This window comes from Monodon monoceros, unplaced genomic scaffold (assembly GCF_005190385.1).
Source record: "Monodon monoceros isolate NGI ecotype Baffin Bay Population unplaced genomic scaffold, NGI_Narwhal_1 Super_Scaffold_5, whole genome shotgun sequence".
Taxonomy (NCBI): domain Eukaryota; kingdom Metazoa; phylum Chordata; class Mammalia; order Artiodactyla; family Monodontidae; genus Monodon; species Monodon monoceros.
This window is the reverse complement of record NW_021703782.1, coordinates 57768039-57793755: the sequence shown is the minus strand read 5'-3', so window position 1 is coordinate 57793755 and position 25717 is coordinate 57768039. Positions and strand designations below refer to the sequence as shown.

General features: G+C 36.0%; 1 protein-coding gene across 4 annotated transcripts in view; it reads left to right on the top strand.

Moving 5' to 3' along the window:
* Window positions 1–25717, top strand: part of RIC1 (RIC1 homolog, RAB6A GEF complex partner 1) — a 140294-nt gene that overhangs the window by 19681 nt on the left and 94896 nt on the right. For all 4 annotated transcript variants that reach the window (XR_003790913.1, XM_029204067.1, XM_029204068.1 and 1 more), the window contains exon 2: window positions 18564–18671. Coding sequence is in view for 3 of the 4 variants with exons in the window: in XM_029204067.1 (XP_029059900.1) it covers window positions 18564–18671 (108 nt within the window). In the remaining variant the exon portion in view is untranslated. The remainder of the gene's footprint in view (window positions 1–18563; window positions 18672–25717) is intronic.

Genomic DNA, 25717 nt, shown 5'->3' with positions numbered 1-25717 from the left:
TTTCCATGTGGGTTTTCATGTTTCCTGGTGCTGTTTGTTTTTTTTTTGTGGTACGCGGGCCTCTCACTGTTGTGGCCTCTCCCGCTGCGGAGCACAGGCTCCGGACACGCAGGCCCAGCGGCCATGGCTCACGGGCCCAGCCGCTCCGCGGCACGCGGGATCCTCCTGGACCGGGGCACGAACCCGCGTCCCCTGGACCGGCAGGCGGACCCTCAACCACTGTGCCACCAGGGAAGCCCCCTGGTGCAGTTTGTTAAACACTGTCCTTTTCCCCCATTGAATGGTTTTGGCACCCTTGTTGAAAATCATTTAGCCATATATATGAGGGTTTATTCCTGGGCTCTGTTGTATTCTGTTGTTGGGTATGTCAGTCTTCATGCCAGTGTGGTACTATTTTGATTACCATAGCTTTGTAGTAAGTTTTGAAATCAAAAAGTGTGACACCTTCAACTTGCTTTTTTTTCAAGTTTTGGCTATTTGGGGTCCCTTGAGATTCCATATTTTAGGATGAATTTTCATATTTTTGCAAAAAACTGGTGTTGTGATTTTGATAGGGCCTGCATTGAATCTGTACATTGGTTTGGGTAGTACTGACATCTTAGCATTAGTTTTTACCCCATGAGCATGAGGTGTCTTTGTTTTTTTTTTTGTTTTTTTTTTTTGCGGTACGCGGGCCTTTCACTGCTGTGGTCTCTCCCGTTGCGGAGCACAGGCTCCGGACGCGCAGACCCAGCGTCCATGGCTCATGGGCCCAGCCGCTCCGCAGCATATGGGATCCTCCCAGACCGGGGCACGAACCTGCGTCCCCTGAACTAGCAGGCGGGCTCTCAGCCACTGCGCCACCAGGGAAGCCCATGAGGTGTCTTTTTATTTATATGCATCTTCTTTATTTCAGCAACATTTTGTAGATTTCAGCATACATGTCTCTCACTTCCTTGGTTAAGCTTAATTCTAAGTATTTTATTCTTTTCTATATTTACTTATTTATTTTCTGTATATTCTTTTTATTTTCCACTATAAATGGAGTGATTTTCTTAATTTTATTTTTAGATGTTCATTACATAAAAATGGAATTGATTTTTGTGTGTTGATATTGCATCCTGCAACTGTACTAAATGCTTAATCAATTCTAACAGTTTTATGTGGAATCTATAGGGTTTTCTACCTAAAAGATCATGTTTTCAGAGAACAGAGATAATTCTATTTCTCTCCTAGTTTAGATGCCTTTTATTTCATATTCTTGCTAATTGCCCTGGCCAGGACTTACAGTACTGTTTTGAAGGAAAGTAGTGAAAGTGAACATCCTTGTCTTATTCCTGACCTTAGGGAAAATGTTTTCAGTTTTTTACCATCAAGTATGATGTTGACTAATTTTTTTTATGTATTGGTTTTACTACATTGAGGTAGTTCCCTCTATTCCTAATTTGTTGAATGTTCTTGTTATGAAAGGGTGTTGAGTTTTGTCAAATGCTTTTTTACTGAGATGGTCATGTGGTGTTTTTCTTTCATTCTGTTAATGTGGTGTACTACATTGATTTTTCTTGTGTTGAACCATCCTTGCATTCCAGGAAGAAATCTCACTGGTTTATAATTCTTTTCATACTGCTGTTAAATTTGGTTCGCTAGTATCTTGTTGAGGATTTTTGCATATGTATTCTTCAGGGATATTGACCTGTAGTTTTCTTTTCTTGTGAGTCTGTCTGACTTTAGTATCAGGGTAATGCTGGGCTCATAGGATGAGTTACTAAGTGGTCCTGTTTCAGTTTTTTTTAAGAGTTTGAGGAGAATTGGTGTTTATTTCAATTGTTTGATAGAATTCACTAGTGAAACCGTATGGACTTTTCTTTCTTTGATTACTGATTTAATCTTATAAATGTATTCAGATTTTCTATTTCTTCAACATTCAATTGTGGAATTTGTCCATTTTATCTAAGTTTTCTGATTGGTCAGGATACAGTTGTTCAGAGTACTCTCTTATAATCATTTTTATTTTTGTAAAATCAGTAGTAATGTTTCCCCTTTCACTTCTGAGTTTAGTTATTTGAGTCTTTTTTTCCTTAGTCAGTCTACCTAAAGGTTTCTCAGTTTTGTTGATCTTTGAGAAGAACCAACTCCCGGTTTCTTTGATTTTTCTCTATTTTGCTCTTTTTCACTTTATTTCTGTCTGCTCTAATCTTTATTATTTCATTCTTCTAGGTTTGGGTTAATTCATTCTTCGTGTATTTCCGTAAGATGTAAAGTAAAGTTGGTTTGAGATCTTTTTCTTTTAATGTAAGCATTAGTTGTAAGTTTCCCACTTTGCACTGCTTTTGTTGCATCCCATGTGTTGTAGTGTGTTGTGTTTTCATTTTCATTTGTCTCAGGATATTTTCTGATTTCCTTTGTGATTTTTTCTTTTCCATGGATTGTTTAAGAGTGGGTTAATTTCCACGTTTGTGAGTTTTTTGTTTTTCCTTTTGCTGTTGATCTTTACTTTCATTCCACTGTGATCAGAAAAAATACTTTGGATTGTTTCAGTCTTTTAAAGTTTATTAAGACTTGTTTTGTAGCCTAACCTGTAATCTGTCTTGGAGAATATTCCATGTGCATTTGACAAAAATGTGTGTTTTTCTGTTGTTGTATGGAGTGATGTGTGTATTTCTTTTAAGTCAAATTAGTCTGTAGTGTTGTTCAAATTCTCTATTTTCTTTTTGATTTTTTTGGTCTGGTTCTGTTCTCAGGTGCTTTCTTTGAGGTCTTATTGTCCTGTATGTGGTATGTTATAAGCCCAATAGTGCAGTGTATTTTATTTTTAAGTTATTGTCTTATAAAGGCTGATATATTTTAGAGAAATTAGAAGGAGGAAAGATAAAAATACATTTATTCAGTCTTTTACCTTTATCCATTTACCATATCTTGTGCTCTTTGTTTCTTCCTTTGGATTTGAGTTACCATCTTACTCAGTAGTCTCCTAAATTACCCCCGGTTCAGTGATTTGCTAGGAAGACTCACAGTACACAGCATATAGTCACATTCATGACTGTGATTTATTACAACAAAAGGATACAAAGCAAATTTGCCAAAGGGAAAAAGTTTAGTGGGCAAAATCTGGAGGAACCAGCTGCCAGCTTCCAATAGTCCTCTTTCAGTGCAGTCATATAGGATGTGCTTATTTTCTCCATTAAATTGTGACGACATTTGTACAATGTTGAATACCAGGGAAGCTTGTTACAGACCTAGTCCCCAAGGTTTTTACTGGGGACTTTCTGCCTAGCACATACTGAATTTCACATTCTCTGAAAGAAAACAGGTGTTTCAGCATAAGCTGTTTGATTTGTATAAACAGTTTAGATACAGTCAGCACTCTAATTAGTTTTGGAATGGTGGGAACCCTCCCAAAATCCAAGTTCCTAGATGCCAGCTCAGGACCAACCTTGCAGGCAGGCGGTTTTTCTTTGTTTGTTTTTTAGTACAGCAGTCTTAAGCCAGTTAACTCTTTTCTGTTTGTTTTTTAGTACAGCAGTCTTAAGCCAGTTAACTCTTTTCTGCATACCTTTTGATGTCCTTTCCTTTTTTCCTGAGGGATTTCTTTTAGTATTTCTCATAAGGCAGGTTCAGTAAGAACAAATATTTTAATCTCTGTTTATCTGGGAATGTCTTTGTCTATAGTTCCAAAAGATAGTTTTGCTGGATATAGAATTCATGGTTGACAGTTTTTCTGTTTCAGCATTTAAATATGTCCTTTCAGTGTCTTTTTGGTCTCCATTGTTTCTGACAAGAAGTGAGCCATTAATTGTATTTTTGTTGTCTTGTGTGTGATCACTTGTTTTACCTATATTCTTTTAACATTTTCTTTTTGTTGAGTTTAAGTAGTTTTGTGTATGATGTATGTGTGCATGTGTTTATCCCACTGGGTTTGTCAAGCATTCTGAATCTGGGGCTTAATGTCTATCATAAAACTTGGGACATTTGCAGTCATTATTCAAATATTTTTTTTATCCCACGTACTATCTCCTGGAACTTCCCATTATACGTGCGTTGGTGCACTTGATGTCTTAGGGGTCTCTGAGGCTCTCTTCACTTCAGTCTTTCTTTTCTGTTTCTTATATTGCTTAATTTTATTGAAGTGTTTTGATGTGTTTTGATCTGCCATCTCAAATCTGCCGCTGCGTCTGTATAATGTTTTCATTTCAGTTATTGTATTGGGTCGGCCAAAAAGTTTGTTCGGATTTTTCCATAAGATGTTATGGAAAAACCTGCGTGAACTTTTTGGCCAACCCAATACTTCTAAACTGTAGAATTTCTAGAATTGGTTCTGTTTTATTGATTTTACTTCTTTTTCGAGATTCCCCACTTGTTTAGGTGTCATCATATTTTTTTTTCATTATTTAAACATACTTTCCTTTATTCTTTTAATATGTTTTTCATGACTGATTTGAATTATTTGCCTGCCATTCTGGGCCCGCTCACAGGTAGTTTCTTTTTCCTTCAGTCTGGGTCACTCATTGTATATCTTCAAACTTTTTTTGTTGATGATTGGACATTTTGGATAATTTATTATAATAACTCTAGAGTTTGTTTATTTTTGTTTTTTGTTTTGTTTGTTTCCTGAGGGTCATTGTTGCTGATACTTGTTTTAGTATTGTTTTTTAGTAAGTTTCCTGGACTTAATCTGCAAAATTGATCTCCCCTGCAATGTGCAGCTACTGACTAATGTCTCTGCTTATTTTTTATTATTTTTATTTTTACAATGGCTTTCTAGGGGTTGCCTCCGTGTCTGCATAGTGTTTAGATGTTCAAACGTCTTGAGCCAGTAAGGCATCTGTTCTCTGTTGATTGTGGGATGATGTGTGGGTTTGGGAGTACAGGCAAAGTTCAGGATGTTTTAATGTCTGTCCCAGCTTTTACTTCCTGCCAGACCTTTCTGGAACTTCCTTGCAAACAGCTTCCCAGTGAGCTAGTGATGTGTGGGGAGCTTGGCCTTTCAGTGCCCTTAGCTTTGCATGTACACAGCCTCCCTGACAGACAGGGATGAGTGGAGAGCTTGGGTGTTTCAGCGTTTTTCCTTTTTATAAGTCTGCCTCCCGTTGAACCAAGGATGTGTGGCAAGCTTATCTGTTCCCTCTTTGACTCTCTGGTTTCCAGGATTTTCCTGTTAAATTTCTTGCTGGTTGAGGGATGTGCTGCTTGCCCAAAGCAGGTCTGCAAACTCTGGCTAGCAACACTGTTAGCTTTTTCTGTTTGTTCTCTAAGAATTTGCCACTTTAACAGTACTGCAGGCTGTATTGCACTCTGCTCCATGTCAAGGCAGCCTAAGCCTACCTTTAGCAGCAAAGCTGCTGGTTTTTCACCAACAGCCCTACCCTGGTGGCACTACTGCCTACCAAGCTTTGGTGAGGGGATGGGAACAGTCCTGGCAAGAACATCATTTATTGCCACTGTTCTTATCTGAGGTTCAGAAGTTTCCCATGCATAAAGTGTTCTTAATTTGTATGCCATCACTTTTCAAATACAGTACAGTTGACCCTTGAATAACACAGGGGTTATGGGCCCTGACCCTCTGTGTGGTCAAAAATTTGCGTATAACTTTACAGTCAGCCCACTGTATCCACGTTTCCGCATCCATGGGTTCAGCGGACCACAGATTGAGACGTACTGCAGTACGTATTTACTGAATAAAATCTGCATATGAGTAGACCTGTGCAGTTCAGACCTGGGTTGATCAAGGGTCAACTGTATTTGCAATGTTTGTTTTGAGTTTTGTTCAGTTTTTTGGTTGGTTTTTGGGGGAGAAGATTTGCCAGTCTCTTTACTCTCTCATTGTTGGAAGTCCTTGTGATTTAACTTTGCTAGGCAATTTTATGTTTCCCTAAGTCTTAATGGGGTAAAACTGAGCAAATTGGCTCTTTGTGTCATAATTCTCAGTCATTAGAAGAAATAATTCCTTAATTTTTCTCTTTAAGCACATGTAATTGTTGATGTAATTTCTGCTTTGTTCTTAAAGCAAGACTGAGCTGTTTTGAGTGTGTGGTTGTGTGTGTGTGTGTGTGTGTTTGTGTGTGTGTGAGAAGTGGTAGGAAGAGAATATGTTTGAAGCTTGGTTATTTACAGTACAGTATTCAGTAGCTTTGGGGTCTCATTTGTCTTACATTACCATTATTGTTATCACTTTCTTTAAAAACCAGATCCACTACCATCAGGTCTGCTGCCATCGTCAGTATCACTTGTTTTTGAAGCAGAAGGGTGATAGAATTTTTAATTTTTTTTTGCTGTCAGTCACATGAAATATATATCCCACTGACCTTAAAACTAAAAACCTAAAAGAGAACAAATATAAACTAACAAGTATTGAGTGCATATTGTATGTCAGTCTCTATTTAAGTTTATTATGTATATTATTTCATGAAATCCTTACAGTAATTTTGGGAGATTGGTCTTAGTTCTGTTTTCCAGATAGGGAAAGTGAGGCTCAAATAAAGTAATTGTGTGACCTAGAGGAAATTATTTAATAAATGGCAGAGCTGAGATTCAAACCCACGCTTAATGCCAAAGCTGATTTCGTGGGGATTGTCCCGTGCTGCTTCTCCTATAAAGTAAGAACAATAACAGTTGAGACAGTCTGTTTGAAAGATATCTTAGCAACAACTCAAGTAAAACCATATTCAGATAGTTCTGTTCAGACTTAAAGATTGTTTAATAAATGCCCACTAAATTTCAAGCACGGTGTCTAATAATTTTTTGGTATATTCTGTTTAAATGAAATGATACTGTGAAGTAGAATGGATTTCTTTCCATTTTAGGCCTTTTCATAAGCCTGGGTTCCACCAATTCTGAGGTTGAACTAAAGGAAGATTATGAAACTCAGCTGGAAAGATGGCGTATAGGAAGAAGAAAAGTCTTAAAACATGGATGTATATTTCAAACCAGAAAAATGTATTGTTTAGTGTATTTTAAAATGTTTACTATTTTTCTGGAATAGGGGAATTAGGTAGTCTCCCTAAGTCTATTTTCCAGATAACTGATTCTATTTCTTTAAGTCCAACTTATAAATCTTAGTTAATTATTTTTTCTAAACTCTTTTTGAAGTTCTATTATTTGTTTTTGCTTTATCTGGCATGTAAGTAGTATGTAATAGTGAAGACTCTTAAGTCAAATAGTACATAAGACTTCTAGAGTCTCTGTTGTTGATATCATGGTGTGCTGTTGAGGTATGTTGGTCTGTGACCCACAGTTTGCTCTTAACTATATGCTAGGAAATGGAGATAAATTATACAGATTGCATACCTTCAGCTCTGTACAGTTTGTTTCTAGAAATTTCCACCTCTAATTATGTCCGATTGTGTATACACATAGGACTAAACTGGTGCTTCTTTAGAGGGACTAGTGTGGTTTCCTTAATTCATGAGATTTAAGTATTGTTTCCCAATTTAAGAATACAACCAACTCCTTATTTTCTTTATAAAGTTTTATAAAAGTTTTAAAACATACAGAACACCTGGATACTCACCACCTAGAATCAGCAATTGTCAACATTTTCTTTCTCATTTATTTGCTTGGGTGTATATGTGTATATGTCTGTGCGTGAAGTTGGAGACATCAAGACACTGCACTAATACCTAACTACTTAGTGTTCATCTTCTAAAAATGACTTAAATATACATAGCCATTATATGAAAATTAATAATTCCCTAATCTCTTATGGAGTTTGACTTGAAAATTTCCCCAGTATTCCCCAAATTACTTGCATAGCCTTTTTCTTATTTTAAAACAGATCTACTCAAGGATCACGCATTCCATTGTATTGTTATATCTTAGAAATTGTTATCGCTTAACCTAGGATAGTCTTCCTTCCTTCTCTTACTTTCAGTTATTCAATATGTAGATTTATTTTGTTTTTAATAGATTAGGTCACTTTTCTTGAAAGATCACCCTCACACTCTGGATTTGCTTAGTTGTTAATGTTTTCCTTGAATCCGCTATATTTCTTGTAAACTGAAAGTTACGTTTAAAGGTTTGATTAGATTAAAGTTAAGCATATCTAGTGTGAATACTTTATGGGTGATTTTTGTATTCATGAACTTAATTTTAAAAGTGTTTCCATTCAAGAGTACTTGTTAATTGAGGTAATATTGCACAGGATAAAGAATAGTAACATGGTAGGAGGTAAACAGTCTGGTTTCAGGAGCTTGAAAGTGGGAATCAGGTATTTCTCAAGTATTACTCATTTCGCAAAGGAAAGAAAGAAAATAACCAAAGTTTATTGGCTGTCCTTTTCCTGTACATGAAGGTGATCATCTCAGTTTAATGCCATGAGTATTGGTGTTGAGCTTGAGTCATCAGTCACAGTCATTAGCTGCAACCCTTAAGGAAAATTGCACTTTGGAATTCGAGGAATGTTTGAAGCATGGAGTTAATTACTTATCACTACTGACATGGTATCAGTAGAAGAAATTGCATGTTACTGATAGAAGTGACCTGTGTACTCTGAAAATAATACCTAATGGACTGTCAACAATTAACCAGAAAACATTTTTTGAAAATCATCTTAAACATATTAGTAACGTTTCCTGTGTTTGTAAATAGTATTCAGTATACTTAAATGATGCCTTATTTATTTATTTACTTTTAGACTTTTGTTTTTTAATGTACAGTGATGTGTTGTTCTTAAGTGGATATTGACAGGTGTATATACTAATGTAATGACTATTCCAATCAGGATTCAGAATATTTTCATCACTCCAGAAAGTTCCCTGTGTCTCCTTCTGGTCAGCCTGGTTCTTCTCCCCATTCAGGTATCTGGTGGTCCAAGCCCTATACTGCCAGAGAGTTGGGCTGATCTTGTCATTGCTTAAGCTGTAGCAGAAAGCAATATGTTACTGGTGTCTTAAGTAGGAATTTCAAATACATTATCTCAAGGAAGCAGTTGGGAGTTTTGTTCTGTAGTATTTTTAATAATGTGATCCTGGGACATTAAAATAATAAAACAGCAACAAATAATATCTACAGTGCTTACTGAGCTCTAAGCACTCTGCCAAGTGCTGTTATTTATTTTTTCAATTTTTGCAGAACCTACCAGTGAGGTAGGTTCTATTGTTAGATTAATTTTAAAGATGCAGAAACTGAAGCATAGGAGAAATTAGTTTGTTCAAGCTCGCAAAGCTATTAAATGGCAGAGCAAGTATTTGAACCTTGCATTCAGACTTCAGAGCTTGTATTATTAACCACTGTATTATATTCCCTGTTAGTATATGTGGGCTTAGGAGACCTTCTTGAGCTGGTCAGGGAATCTAATCACCATTTATAGTGAATTTTCCTATATGAACAAAAGAACCCCAGTAATCAACTTAAAAAGACAGATATTGGAACAGTACCTCTTTGAAAGTTGGTGATCCCAGTTAAAAAAAAATAGGCAATGGATTTGAATAGGTATTTCTCCAGAGATGATGTAAGATAGCCACCTGAAAAGATGCTCAACGTGATTTATTCATTAGGGAAATGTAAATAAACCATAAGATACTACCACACTCACTAGAATGGCTACCATTAAAAAGACAGTAGCAAGTGTTGGCAAGGAGGTGAAAAAATTAGAACTCTCATGAACTGCTGGTGGGGATGTATAATAAAATAGTGCAGTCACTGTGGAAAACAGTTTGACAGTTCCTCAAAAATTTAAACACAGAGTTATCATATGACCCAGCAATTCCATTCCTAGGTATATAGCCAAAAGGATTGATAACAGGTGTTCCAACAGAAACTTGTGCATGAACATTCATAGCAGCATTTTTCACAATAGCCAAAAGGTGGAAACAACCCAAACATCCATCAACAGATGAATGGATAAACACAATGTTGTATATCGATACAAGGGAATATTATTCAGTCATAACAGGAATGAAGTATTGATACATACTACAACATGAACCTTAAAAGATTATGGTAAGTGAAAGGCCACATGTCATATGATTCCCTTTATATGAAATCTCCAGAATAGGCAAATCCGTAGAGTCAGAAAGTAGATTATTGGTTGCTAGGAGCTGGGGGTGGGGGTTGGGGGCGGGAATGGAGAATGACTACTAATAGATACAGAGTGTCGTATTGGAGTGATTTAAAAAATGCTCTGAAATTATATAGGGGTGATGATTGCACAACTCTGAATACACTAAAGCGCAGTAAATTAGACAATATAAAAAGTAAAAAGTAGACTTTAAAAGTTGATGACATTTAGTTTATCAGACATAATATACGCATATAACTTACTTGAAAAGTGTAGAATAGAATTTCCTGGAGGCTGGTATACAGAACTCTTGATACTGTGTGGTAATCTAGGGAAGACGAGTTGTTTAATCAAATAAACTTGGGAAATATACATACTGTATCTATTGAAGATTTACAGTGTACATCAGCCCACTAAAGATTTGGTAAAGCTCTGTGGTAAAGAAACCTGTTCAGTGTTAACACAGGATTTTTGTAACTGAATTGGTCTTCAGCCCTTTAAATGAATAATCACCAGTTCTACAGAACCTACTTCATTATATCCAGCTTGGAAAGCACCGGTCACATATTATTAAAAATTTTAGTTTATTAAGAATTCAGTAAAATAAAATCATTTCCTTAAACTAGCCACATTTCAAGTGCTCAGTAGTCACATGTGACTAGTATATACTGTATTGGATAATGCATTTCTCTTGTTGCAGAAAGTTTGTACAGCCTTAGTAGACATACACAGTAAGATATACAGTCATCGGATGTTTTTATTTACTCTTAGTGCCCTACTTCTCAATTATTATAGAGCATTACAGAGAGGATGTTATGGGTTGAATCATGTCTCCCGCCAAAAGATATATCGAAGTCCTAACCCCCAGTACCAGAAAGTACTTTTTATGCAGAAAAATTCATGCCTACTTGAATCTTTGTTACCATGTTACAAGTTACAAGGAAATATCTGATAGACTTCTTTAGATATACATATATTTAGACACAGAGGTAGTTTTGTAAGGAGTAATATTGCCTCGTAGAAAGTATTTTTTTTTAATAGCGTCAACAATTAATTGGGGGCCTTTAAACACGTTGATTTCTGCTATTTACGAGTCAAAGTAGTACTTATTAACATTTATGCAAAATGTAAGTCACTAGAAGAGAGGTGGGACCGAAGACTGCTGGTTGTCTGCTTTACATAAAAATGTAGCAGTTTCATAAGCCCACGTTATTGTACATTATTCTTTTGATATGGATACAAGCAGAATAACAATATCAGGTTTGATATGCTTTCTGACTCCCAAATTAGGGAAGTCATTCATTTCGAGAAATGAAAAGTTTATAAGATATATAAATATTGAAATAGTTAGAAATAAGTAAATACTAAAACATACTATGATTTTAAATTAGTGATTAAATATTGCCACTCTGATTGGCTCTTTTACCTTTATTAATCCAGTAGGCAAATTATCATCATTGCTGATTATAACAATAGAAACCTTTTTAAAAGCCCCTTTTTTGATGGGTTAACGTTGTCTCCTTTGTCATTAACATTAAAAAACAACCTTTCAAATAGACCAGAGATCCCTAAATCATCAAAAATGAAGATGCAATTTACTCTAACTTGTATCTTGCATGTATGTATTGTAGTTGTGAAACAAATTACAATCAGTTTTTGTTGTTTTTGTCTTCTTTCTGTCCCTCCTACCTTCTGTCATAGTTCAGGTTTCTCTTTTAGGTTTTTGCAACAGATTCTGAGTAGGCCTCTGTATGTTTCTTTTTTCCCTTTAATTAGTTCTTCAAAAGACCATCTAAGATAACTTGTTTTTAACTTTTTAAACTTTTTTAGGATATACTTGACATAAATATAAATATAATTGACATATACATAAATTGTACATGTTTACAGTGTAAATTTGATTAAGTTTGATGTGTATGCACCCATTAAACCATCACTATAATCATGATAATGAACATATCCATTATGCCCAGTTGTTTCCTCCTGTCTCTTTGTAGTGGCTTCCCACTGCCCTCCATCTCTGGGCACTCATCTGCTTACTTTCTCTCACTGTAGATTAGTTTTCATTTTCTAGAATTTTATATGAATGAAATCAGACAGTATGTACTTGTTTATTGGTTGTTCTTGTGTGTCTTTCACTTAGCATAATTATAAAGAGGAAATTAACATTGGTACAGTATTATTAAAGTACAGATCTCATTGAAATTTTCCCTAATTTTTCTACTGATGTAGTTGTTATTTCTTAGTCTTTTCCATTCAGTAATAGTTGTTCAATTTTCCTTGTCTTTTATGACCCTGATCCTTTTGAAGAATACTGATCAGTTCATTTATAGAATCTATCAGCTTGGGTTTATTTGATTTTTCTCATGAATGGAATGCGCTTATGTGTTTTTGGCAGAAATTATCACAAAAATGTCCTACTCAGTATTATATCAAGGAGTTCATTATGTTCATATATCTTACTATTGGTGACCTTTACCTTGATCACTTGGTGCCTGCCAGGTTTCTCTACTATAAACTGTCTTTCTTTTTGTAGTTAAAAAGGAACTGGGGGAAGATACTGTGCATATCCTATTTTTCCTGAAACTTTTGCTCACTGATTTTATGTCCATCACTGGATCTTGTCTGCAGCTAATTATGTGGTGTTTATCTAATGATGATTCTCTACATCCTTTTTCCTTCTCTATTTATTAATTGGAATTCTATGTAAGAAAGAGCTGTCCCTTTGCTTTCATTTATTCAGTTACTTATATCAGTATGTTTTTGTATTTACATGTTAAATACAATGCTGTAATTATTTAAATTTTTGCCTATTTAAAAAATTGGATTATATATATATATTTACTGCGTTTTAAGAATTCTTCATTTGTTTTGGATACAAGTCATTGATGCAGATACGTGATTTGCAGATATTTTTTCCAGTTTGTAGCATGTCTTTTATTCTTTTTAGTAGTGTTTTTTGAAGAGAAATATTTGATTTTTATAAGGACCAGTCTGTCAGTTTCAATAATATTTATTTTGTGAGCCATGAAATAAATACTGTGTCTTATCTAAGAACTCTTTGCCTAACCCAAGACCACAAAAGATTTTCTATATTCCTGAACTTTAATGGATCAGGCTTTACATATAGGTCTCTAAATAGGTGAATTAATTAATTAATAGATGTTATACATCTATTACTATATTTATTAGGTTATTTTGATACTTTCGTCTTTTAACTTTTATACTAGGATTAAAAGGAATTTACTTATCATTATAGTATTCTGTATTTGTCTATATATTTACCTGTACCAGTCGGTTTTATACTTTTTTTTTATGCTACAGTGTTGCTATTCTGTGACCTTTCATTTTAACCTGAAGAATTCCCTTTAGCATTTCTGGTGAGTAGGTCTAGTGGTGATGAACTCCGTCAGTTTTTGTTCGTTTGGGAAAGATTTTAATTTTCCTTCTTTTTTGAAGGATAGCTTGCCAGTTATAGTATTCTTGGTTGGCGGCTTTTTTCTTTTAGCACTTAGAATATATCATCCCACTCCTTTCTGGCCTGCAAGGTTTCTGCTGAGAAATTTGCTTATAGTTCTATGGGGGTTCCCTTGTACATGGCAACTTGCCTTTTTCTTCTGCTTTCAAAATTCTCTCTTTGCTTTGACTTTTGACAATTTAATTTTAATTTGTCTCATTGGGGATTTCTTTGAGTTCCTCTTTGGGGTTCTTTGGGCTTTTTGTATCAGGGCATCCATTTCCTTCCCCAGATTTGGGAAGTTTTCAGCCATTATTTCTTTGAAAAAGTTTTCTGGTCATTTCTCTTTCTCCTGAGCATACATTGATCTGCTTGTTGGTATCTCACAAGTTCCTTAGGTTGTTTTTTTACTCTTTTTTTCATTTTTTTTTTTCTTTTTGTTTTTGTGATTGAATGATTCCCGATGACTTTTCTTAGACCTTTTTTCTTTCTGCCTGATCTAGTCTTCTCTTGAATCCCTCTAGTGAGTTTTTATTTCAGTTATTACATTCTTTAGCTTTGTGATTTCTGTTTGGTAGTTTTATATTTATATATAATAAATTATATATATAATATGTATATAAAAATATGTTTATATATATATTTTTAATTTATTTAATTTATTTTACTTTTGGCTGTGTTGGGTCTTTGCTGCTGCACATGGGCCCTCTCCAGTTGTGGCGAGTGGGGGCCACTCCTTGCTGCGGTGCACAGGCCTCTCACTGTGGTGACCTCTCCCACTGCAGAGCACGGGCTCTAGGCACGCGGGCCTCAGTAGTTGTGGCATGCGGCCTCAGTAGTTGTGGCTTGTGGGCTCTAGAGCACAGGCTCAGCAACTGTAGCGCATGGGCCCAGCTGCTCCGTGGCATGGGAGATCCCCCTGGACCAGGGCTTGAACCTGTGTCCCCTGCATTGGCAGGCAGATTCCCAACCACTGCACCACCAGGGAAGCCCCTATTTATATATGTTTATTTAATAATTATTTATTTAGTATTTTGTCTTTGTTGAAATTCTTACTTTGTTCATGCATCGTTCTCCTGATCTCAGTGAACATCTTTATGATGGTTATTTTGAATTATCTGTCTAGTAAATCATATATCTCTATTTCATTAGGATCTCTTTCTTTTTTAAAAAATTAATTTATTTTATTTTTGGCTGCATTGGGGTTTTGTTGCTGTGCGCGAGCTTTCTCTAGTTGCGGTGAGCAGGGGCTACTCTTTGTTGCGGCACGCGGGCTTCTCATTGCAGTGGCTTCTCTTGTTGCGGAGCACAGGCTCTAGGCACGTGGGCTTCAGCAGTTGTGGCACGTGGGCTCAGTAGTTGTGGTTCTCGGGCTCCAGAGCGCAGGCTCAGTAGTTGTGGAGCACGGGCTCAGTTCTGCGGCATATGGGATCTTCCCGGACCAGGGCTCGAATCCGAGCCCTGGTCCGGGAAGGCGGATTGGCAGGCGGATTCTTAACCACTGTGCCACCAGGGAAGCCCCATTAGGATCTCTTTCTAGAGATTTATCTTGTGTCCTTTGGAACATATTTGCCTGTTTCTTCGTCTTCCTTGACCCTCTTTTTTGGTGTTTGTGCATTAGGCAAAGCAGCCACCTCTCCAGCCTTTATGGATTGGCCTCATACAGAAGAAGATCCCTACCAGTCAGCCCAGCCAGAGATTCTGGTGGCATCTCAAAACTATATTCTAGTTCAGCATGCTTACTTTATTCTTTGCAGCCGCCTGGTGTCTAGGTTATTCTCCATCCCCTCACAGCATCAAAACAAGTAAGACTGAAGCCATTTCTCAGGCAGCCTCTAAAAAAGTTGGATCATTTGATGGTTTAGCCAGCTCTTTCCCTCCCTTTGGAGAAGCTGAGGGCTGCGTTTTTTCATCCACTTGCTCTGTGCTGAGCTGGGGGGAGGAGCTTTGGGAACTGGCAGCCCAAACCTCGGTCTCTATTCTCATTAGCTATCTGGTGGCTAAATTATGCCAGGTCTCATTATTGCACAGTGGAAGGCAAGACAGACCCCCCCCCACCCCTTTTTTGGACAGCCACCGGAAAAGTTGGGGCATTGGAATTGTGGACTAATCTTTAGCTCCCCAGGGAGAAGTTGGGGTTGGGATTTTTATCCACTTGCTCTGTACTTAGCCAGGGAGAGGGGCTATGGCAACTGCCTGCCCAAACCTCTGTCTCTGTGCTCACTAGGCCCCAGGCAGCTAGATTTTTCCAGATCCTGTCAGCACCCTGAGGCAGGTAAGTCAGAACCCATTCCTTTGAATAGGCCCCATAGAAACCGGGCTTTTGAACGTGTGGATTCAACTCTTTTTTTCCCAGGGAAAAGCTGAGAGCTAGAATTATTTTCTCTGCTAACTCTGTGCTAAGCTGTGGAGAAGAGCTATTGGTGACTACCAGTCCATGCTGTTGTCTCTGTTCTCCCCCAGGTAGCTAGATTATGCCGGTTCTGACAGTGCTTCAAGACTGACAAGTTAGAAGCCTGCCCTCTGAGGATCCCTGTGGAAAGGTTGGGGCATCTGACACACAGACCACCCCTTTTCCTTTGTAGGGATTAGCTGGGAGTTGGAGGGTTTCATCCTGATTGTATGGCACTATGTTGGTGGTAGGAATTCTGGTGAGAAGGTGTCGTGAATTTCCCTACCAGCTTTGATGAGTGTGATCGCTCATTCATCCAGCATTCAGGTGCTTTTCAATTCATTTCTGTATTTCTCACAAAAGGGGATTTGTCTGCGAATTGTCGTGGGGGGTGGTGGGGAAGAGAATCTAGGACTTTTTACTCTGACATTTTGCTAATGTCACTGCCCCCAGGGTATTTGTTTTTAACCTTTAATTGATATTTGAAGTACAGACAACTAATGCCTAGCAGTTTTAATGTGTTTGGAGCTTTGTTAGCTTCTTAGAAACTTTTGTATTTCACTTTCAGAGATTAAAAAAAGCTTCTAAGGGGATGACCTCTGTAACTTTGGAAAATGGCATTGTAACTCGTTATTCTAAGGCTAAAGTAGAAGAAGTTATCCAAAAAAACTGTATTGTATTTGGTAAATTTGTTTTTTTATAGGGGTATAGTTAGCAATTCCAAAATACTATACACATATGGTAAGGTTGAACAAAGAACTAAATTAGTTGTATGAAATGATAGCCAGGTTCTCACTGTCTGAAGAAAGTTCCAAATAAGTAAGGGAGAAGGCTAGAAAGAACCGCATTGTGCTTGATTATAGTCACATATATTTTTGTTTATAAATATATGCATATATTGAAAGAAATATGTAGAGATACGTATGTATATGTGGGTTAGTATAGGTTCATATACTTCCTACTGTGTTTGCTGAGAGGACCTACAAGTAATGACACCCCACTAGCAGTAAGCATCTTGTTTTCAGGTCTTCTTTTCTAAATACTATCTCTAATAAAAGAATCAGGAATCCCTGAAAAAATGGCTGATTTTAGGGCAAGGACAGACAGAGTACAAGATGACCTTGTGGAGCTTCTTGTAGTGCCAGAAAGTGGATGTCCAGTTGTTCCAGCATCATTTGTTGAAAACTATCTGTTCTCCATTGTGTTGCCTTTGCTTCTTTGTCAAAGGTCAGTTGACTGTATTTATGTGTGTCTGTTTCTGGGCTATTCTTTCATTGATCTGTTTTCTATTCTTTTGCCAATACCACACTCTCTTCATGACTGTATCTTTATAGTAAGTCTTGAAGTTGGGTGGTGTCAGTCTTTCAACTTAGTTCATTTCCTTCAATATTGTGTTGGTCGTTCTCGGTCTTTTGCCTCTCCATGTAAACCTTAGAACCAGTTTGTCAATATCTATAAAATAACTTGCTGTGATTTTGATTGGGATTGTGTTGAATCTGTAGATCAAATTGGGAAGAACTGAACATCTTGACAATACTGGGCTTTTTAATCCATGAATTTGGAATATCTCTCCATTTATTTTTTCTTATTTTATTTTGTTCATTGAAACTTTGTAGTTTTTCTCACATAGATCCTACACATATTTTGAATTTATATCTAAATATTTTTTTGTTGAAAATTCCACTTGTTCATTGCTAGTATATAGGAAAGCAGTTGACTTGTATATAATAACATTGTATCCTGCAACCTTGCCATAGTCACTTATTATTTCCACAAGTTTTTTTGTTATTGTTCATTCTTTCTGCTTTTCTATATGGGCAGTCATGTCATCTAAGAATAAGTTGTATTTCTTTCTTCTCAATCTGTATATCTTTCATTTCTTTTTCTTGTGTTCTCCCAGTATGATTTTGAAAAGGAAGAGTAAGAGGGAGTATCCTTACTTTGTTCCTGATCTTATCAGGAAAGCTAGTTTCTTCCAGTGAGTATGTTGTTAGCTATAGGTTTTTGTAGATGTTCTTTGTCAGGTTGAAGAAGTTCCCCTCTGTTTCTAGTTTGCTGAGAGTTTTTGTCATGAATGGGTGTTGGATTTTGTCAAATTCTTTCTCTGCATCTATTTATAAGATCATGTGATTTTTTTTTCCTTTAGTCTGTTGATATGATAGTGGATTATATTAATTTTCAAATGTTGAACCAATCCTGCAGATCTGTAATAAATCCCACTTGATTATAGTATATGATTCTTTTTATACATTGTTGGATTTGATTTGCTAATATTCAGAATTTTTGCATCTATGTGCATGAGAGCTCTTGGTTTGTCATTTTATTTTCTAATAATGTGTTTTCTGGTTTTAGTATTAGGGTAATACTGGCCTCATAGAAGGAATTAGTATTCTCTGCTTTTATCTTGTGGAAGAGATTGTAGAAAATTTGTATGATTGCTTCCTTAAATGTTTGGTAGAATCCACCAGTGAACCCATCTGGGCCTGGTCCTTTCTGTTTTTGAAGATTATTAATTATCAATTCAATTTCTTTAATGGATATAGGCTTATTCAGATTGTCTTTCTTTATGGTTCTTTTTAGCTGATTTGCTTGGACTGTTTAAACTCATTTAATACTGGATTATGTTATCTTTTATTATACTTCTAGAACTATTAAAATACTGTCAGAGTGTACTCGCTGATGTTATCTTAGATTTTTTACTTTTTATGAGATATTAATAAAATAAAACTGTTTTCTTCCAGCCTAGTGTATTAATCGTAACCTACAAGGAACCTGCGAAATCATCTTCTCAGTTTGGATCCTACAAGCAAGCTGAATGGAGGCCAGATAGTACCATGATAGCTGTGTCAGTAAGTACATTTTTCAACTTTAATGCTGTTTTCTTATGAAGTCATTACATTGCATTTACATTTAATTCTCTTAGATGAGATCCTTTCACTTTTTCACACCCATTAGTATTTACCATCTGTGATAGGAATTGCTGTACTGATTCTTCTATTCAGGTTACTCCTACTGTATCGTCTTTCTTGATTCTTCTACTTCCTCCGATCCCTAAATGGTGCCTATATCCTTTTCTTTTTATTCCTCTCACTTTGCTGTTTTGTCCTTGAAGTCTAATCTAGATTTTTTAAGCTTTCATCTGTATTTACATGGTATTCCCAAATTTATATTATAAATCCTGCCCTCTGTTCCCAAGGATGTCTCATAAAAATGATAAACTTTGTGTTTATGTCATACTACATTCTCATATCCATTTGGGTTTATTTCTGCATTTCTCCTCTATTCCATTAATGTGCTTAGGTCTGGTTAATTTTACCTTTTCATTGTCAGCTCTTGGGCTGTCATCATCACCTAATTTGAATTAGCAATAATACATTTATTGAGAGCACCTTCCATGTAACTATTATTATAACCGCATTAGGTGTATCATCTCTTCTAAGCTCGACACTTCGAAGTAGATACAGTTGTCCTTCGTAGTAGATTAGTGTATTGAGGGTTTGAGAAAGTAAGTTTTATCCAAAGTTACACAGGTAGTGTATATTGGAGAGAAGGACTTTAGAATTAGGTACTTAGATTCCATTTACTGTCAAGTACTACACTGATTTATCTCTCTGCTTTCGGTCCTTTTCCTGTTCATGCTATATAATGCTGACTGGGTTAATCATCTGAAAGTGGCTCTATAAAATAAAAAATATTGAGTAGTTCCTCACTTCCTGCAGCAAGGGTTTGCAAACTACCAACCATGTACCAAATTTACTCTGCCTCCTGTTGGTGTGTGGACCATGAACTAAGAATAGTTTTATGTATTTAAATTATTGAAAAAATCAAAGAGGAATAGTATTTTTGACAGGTGAAAATTATATGAAATTTAAATTTTATTGTCCATCAATAATGTTGTTTTTGAGTATGAAAATGCTGATTTCTTTACATGTTGTCTGGCCGCTTTCAAGGGACAACAGCTGAGTTGAGTAATCCTGACAGTGACCATACATGGTGCTTTATCTCTTCACGCTTCTGCTCAGTGCACTATAAATTATAATAAAGCATTTATAAATTCATTGTTTCAAGTGCCACGCATATTGCTATATTGTGACATGTCATATTATTTTTATTACTAGTGTATACTGATCATGTCAAAGGAATAAAAAGAGAAAAATAGATTTTGAATTTCATGCTTTTAAAGCACGTGTATTATTTTATTACCGAATTAGATGGCAAAATATTGTGTTTATTATGGAATGACACTATAGTGATGCCAGAAGAATACAGTATAAGTTGAAATTACCCAGCTACGTACTCATCACAGTATTCCCAGCTCACTGAAATTAGTAGTCAGGAAAAATCAGAAAATTTAAAATGGATTATCTCATCACACAGAATTTTTTCACAAAAATAAAAAATTAAAATGAAGGTGCAATCAAAGTAAGTTTGCTTGGTTCTTATGATGAATTGACAAATGTTAATACAGCTCAGTTTATTTGAATATCAAGACAGAATATGAAATGACTAAGAATTACTCCCCATGAATAGCATGTGTGGGACAACTTCAGGTGAAAAAAATTTTCAAAGTTGAGAAAACACTAATTCAGTACAACCTGAAGTAGAATCCACTAAGGTGTCTTGATTGATGGTGGTAAAAACATGGAGCAGAAAAAGGCTTCAGTTGGACAAATTTACAAAGCTTATGAATATGTAAACATTTAAAACTGATGGTTATTTTAAGTTTTTGTCAGAAATAGAAGCTGAATATCCTGACTTGCCCAAGACCACAGTCTTTTGATGGCTTAGCAGTTAGTGGTAAACATTTATTGTGAATATTTTGAGCTCATGTGTGAGGTTGAAATTTTTTGAACTTGAGGAACCACTCTTAATCGCCTGTGGGGCATTGAATGGCTTTGGAAAATAGCTTTGCTGCAGATTTGATAATGTTTCCTAATGAATTTAAAACTATAAAGCAAAACAGCGCTTATATGTGAAACTTATATGTGGTTAAGCCATTTTGATGACAGCTAATGTTTGAATTACAAGTAAAGTCAGGCTGCTTTTTATATTTCCACTGCTGTCAAAAGTTAACAAGAAGTAAGATGTCTATTTCCAAGAAAAATTAGCAATAGATATTTTTTCTAAGGTCAAACCACAGTTCAGGCAGTATTTTTTGGATCTTGATGCAGTTGCAAAAGAAATTTCCATATTCATAATCCATTAATTGTGCAAATGAGGAGTGCTTCCACCTAACCTTCAGTTGGAAGTGATTACAATGTAATGACATGTTAATAGGCAAACATAGAAGAAATCTAGTAGACTTTATAATTGCCTATCAAGTGATGAATGTATTCAATTAAAATCATATGCTCATGGGTTGATATCAGTATTTGGCAGTACTGGTTTGAAAACACATTTTCACATATGAATATGTAAAATCACATTACAGACTAGCATTAAGAGGAAACTTTGCAATTGATTTTGATCGTGGGAACACTAACTTTATTTTTAATTGAAATATAGTTGGTTTGCGATGTTGTGTTTCTGGTGTACAGCAAAGTGATTCAGTTATATACATATATATATATTTATATTTATTTATTTATTTTTCATATTATTTTCCATTATGGTTTGTTACAAGATATTGAATATAGTTTACTGTCCTGTGCAGTAGGACCTTGTTTTTTTATATATATATATAGTAGTTTGTATTGGCTAATGCCAAGCTCCTAATTTATCCCTCCTCCACCCCCATTCCTGTTTGGTAACCATAAGTTTGTTTTCTGTGTCTGTGTTTCTGTTTTGTACACAAGTTCATTTGTATCATATTTTAGATTCCACATGTAAGTGATATAATGTAGTATTTGTCTCTTTCTGTCTGCCTACTTCACTTAGTATGATTATCTCTAGGTCCATCCATGTTGCTGCAAATGGGCATTATTTCATTCTTTTTTATGGCTGAGTAGTATTTCGTATATATATACACAACATCTTTATCCATTCATCTGTTGATGGACACTTAGGTTGCTTCCATGTCTTGGTGATTGTAAATAGTGCTGCTCTGAACATTGGGGTGTATGTATCTTTTCAAATTAGACTTTTCCTTTTTTCCAGACCATATGCTCAGGAGTGGGCTTGCTGGATCGTATGGTAACTCTGTTTTCCATAGTGGCTGCACCAGTTTACATTTCCACCAACAGTATAGGAGAGTTCCCTTTTCTCCACACCCTCTTCGGCATTTAATATTTGTAGACTTTTTGATAACGGCCATTCTGCCAGTGTGAGGTGATACCTCACTGTAGTTGTTTTTTTTTTGTTTGTTTGTTTTTTGCTGTACGCGGGCCTCTCACTGTTGTGGCCTCTCCCGTCGTGGAGCACAGGCTCCGGACGCACAGGCTCAGCGGCCATGGCTCACGGGCCTAGCCGCTCCACAGCATGTGGGATCTTCCTGGACCGGGGCACGAACCCATGTCCCCTTCATTGGCAGGTGGACTCTCAACCACTGCGCCACCAGGGAAGCCCCTCACTGTAGTTTTGATTTGCATTTCTCTGATCATTAGCGATGTGGAGCATCTTTTCATGTGCCTGTTGGACATCTCTATGTCTTCTTTGGAGAAATGTCTGTTTAGGTCTTCTGCCCATTTTTTGATTGGGTTGTTTGATTTTTTGTTATTGAGTTGTATGAGCTGTTTGTATATTTTGGAAATTAAGCCCTTGTTGGTCACATCATTTGCAAATATTTTCTCCCATTCCATAGGTTTTCTTTTCATTTTGTTCATGGTTTCCTTTGCTGTGCCAAAGCTTATAAGTCTGAATAGGTCTCGTTTTTTAATTTTTGTTTTTATTTCTATTGCCTTAGGAGACTGACCTAAGAAAACAGTGCTACAGTTTATGTCAGAGAATGTTTCGCCTATGTTCTCTTCTGGGAGCTTTATGGTGTCCTGTCTTATATTTAAGTCTTTAAGTCACTTAGAGTTTGTTTTTGTGTGTGGTGTGAGAGTGTGTTCTAACTTCACTGATTTACATGCAGCTGTCCAGCTTTCCCAACACTACTTGCTGAAGAGACTTCTTCAGCAAGAAGTAGAAGAAGAAGAGACGACTTCTTGCCTCCTTTGTCAAAGATTGACTGAGTGTGGGTTTATTTCTGGGCTCTCTGTTCCATTTATCCATTTGTCTGTTTTTGTGCCAGTACCATGCCATGCTGTTTTGGTTACTGTAGCTTTGTAGCATTTTCTGAAGTCTGGGAGAGTTATGCCTCCTGCTGTGTTATTTTTCCTCAGGATTGCTTTGACACTTCTGGGTCTTTTATGGTTCCATATAAATTTTAGGATTATTTGTTCTAGTTCTGTGAAAAAGGTCATGGGTAATTTTATGATAGAGATTGCCTTAAATCTGTAGATTGCTTTGAGTAGTATGGCCATTTTAACAATATTAATTTTTTCAGTCCAAAAGCGTGAAATATCTTTCCATTTCTTTGAGTCATCTTCAGTTTCCTTTATCAGTGTTTTATAATTCTCAGCACATAAAATCTCCTTGGTCAGTTTTATTCCTAAGTATTTTATTTCATTTTATGGATGTAGTTTTAAAGGGATTTTTTTTTTTTTTTTAACTCTCTGATATTTCATTGGTAGGGTAAAGAGGTGCAACTGATTTCTGTATGTTAATCTGGTATCCCGCTACGTTGCTGAATTCGTTTAGCAGTTCTAGTAGTTTTTGTGTGGAGTTTTTAGGGTTTTCGATATATAGCATGTTGTCATCTGTGTATTATGACAATTTTACCTCTTCCCTTCCAATTTGGATACCTTTTATTTCCTTTTCTTGTCTGATTGCTTTGGCTAGGACTTCCAATATTATGTTGAATAGAAGTGGTGATAGTGGGCATCCTTGTCTTGTTCTAGATTTTAGCAGGAAGGCTTTCACCTTTTCCCCATTGAGTATTATGTTGGCAGGGGAACATTAACTTTAAACCTCAATTAAGCAAAAAATATTATCCCCACAAAAAGAATTTCATTCTCTTTAGTGGATATATATTACAAAGAAAAATTGTACTAAATTTTCATCACTATTATATTTAGAATTTTGTAACAGTAAAATTTATGAAAATTGTTTACTCTCTGTAATCTTTTGTTGTTGTTTTTCTGTATTTTGATGCTTTGACGCTGGCCCTGGAGAGACTGCCCCTCTCAGGGCTAGCCAATTTCTAGAGATAGTAAAGGATTACCTGCTAATGTTCCTTTCATGTGCAAACCAAACACTTCACAGCCTGTACCCTCAACCACATCCTTTATGGAGCTCTTTAACTAGGGCCACTATTCCCCACTCCTAATTACTCCAGAGCCAGTTACCATATAACTAGAAACAGCCTCTACAGAAACAATTTCACAATAATTTATTAACCTTTGCATATACTAAATATTAAGAAAACAAAGAAGTTAGGAATTATTTCTATTCTCAAGTTGGGGGTGGGTAAAATACATATGTAAGAGAAGATAACAATTTACTCTTTTTGGCTACTGAAAGTCCAGTTTTTATTTTACCTGGGTATTGCTTATAGTCTTTTTCTAGAAGATACATCTCCATACAACTGGAGATGTCATGATGAACATAAATTTAGCTGTTATAGTCTGGTTTATGTTAAATAGGCTAAGTAAGTGCTGACCTGATTCAAGTGATTTAAGTTAATTCATCTCTGTATAATTTAAAACATGAATTAATGGTTTAGCTTATATGAATTATAAGTTCATAAATGGACTTTATGAAAAATAGACTTTTTTAGAGCAATTTTAAGTTAACAGCAAAATTGAGAGGAAGGTATAGAGATTTCTTGCATTACTCCCTGCCCGAACACATGCATAGCCTCCATTTATCCTCCACTAGAGTGATATATTTGTTACAATTGGTGAATCTACATTCACCATCATTATCACCCAGAGCCCATAGTTTGCATTACGGTGCACTTTTGGTGTTGTACATTGTGTGGGTTTGGATGAATTTATAAATGACATGTATCCACCATTATAGTATATAAAGAGTAGTTTCACTGCCCCTCAAATACTCTGTGCTTTACCTATTTATCCCTTCATACCCCATAACCCCTGGCAGCCACTGATCTGTTTATTGTCTTCATAGTTTTGCCTTTTCTAGAATGTCATATAATTGGAATCATACAGTATGTAGCCTTTTCAGATTAGCTTCTTTCACTTAGTAGTATGCATTTAACGTTCCTCCATGTCTTTTCATGACTTGATAGCTCATTACTTTTTAGCATGAATATTAAATTATTGGATGTATTACAGTTTATACATTCACCTACTGAAGGACATCTTGGTTGCTTCCAAATTTTAGCAGTTATGAATAAAGCTGGTATAAACATCTATGTGCAGGTTTTTGTATGGACATGTTTTCAACTCCTTTCATGCGCTGAGGTGCGCTTGCTGGGTTGTATGGTAAAACTATGTTTAGTTTTGTAAGAAACTGCCAAACTGTCTTCCAGAGTGGCTGTACCATTTTGTATTCCCATCAGCAATGAATGAGAGTTCCTGTTACTCCACGTCTTTGACAGTGTTGTCAGTGTTTTGGATTATGATCATTCTAATAGGTGTATAGTGGTATCTCCTTGTTTTAGTTTGCATTTTTCTCACGACATATGCTCTGGAATATCTTTTCATGTGCTTATTTGCCATCCATATATCTTTGGTGAGGTGCCTGTTAAGGTCTTTGGCCCATTTTTTAGTTGGGTTGTTTTCTTATTTTTGAATTTTAAGAGTTTTTTGTTATTTTGGGTAACAGTCCTTTATCAGATATGTCTTTTGCAAATATTTTCTGCCAGTCTGTGGCTTGTCTTTTCATTCTTTTGACAGATTTTTTGCAGAGCAGAAGTTTTTAATTTTAATGATGTCAAGCTTATCAGTTT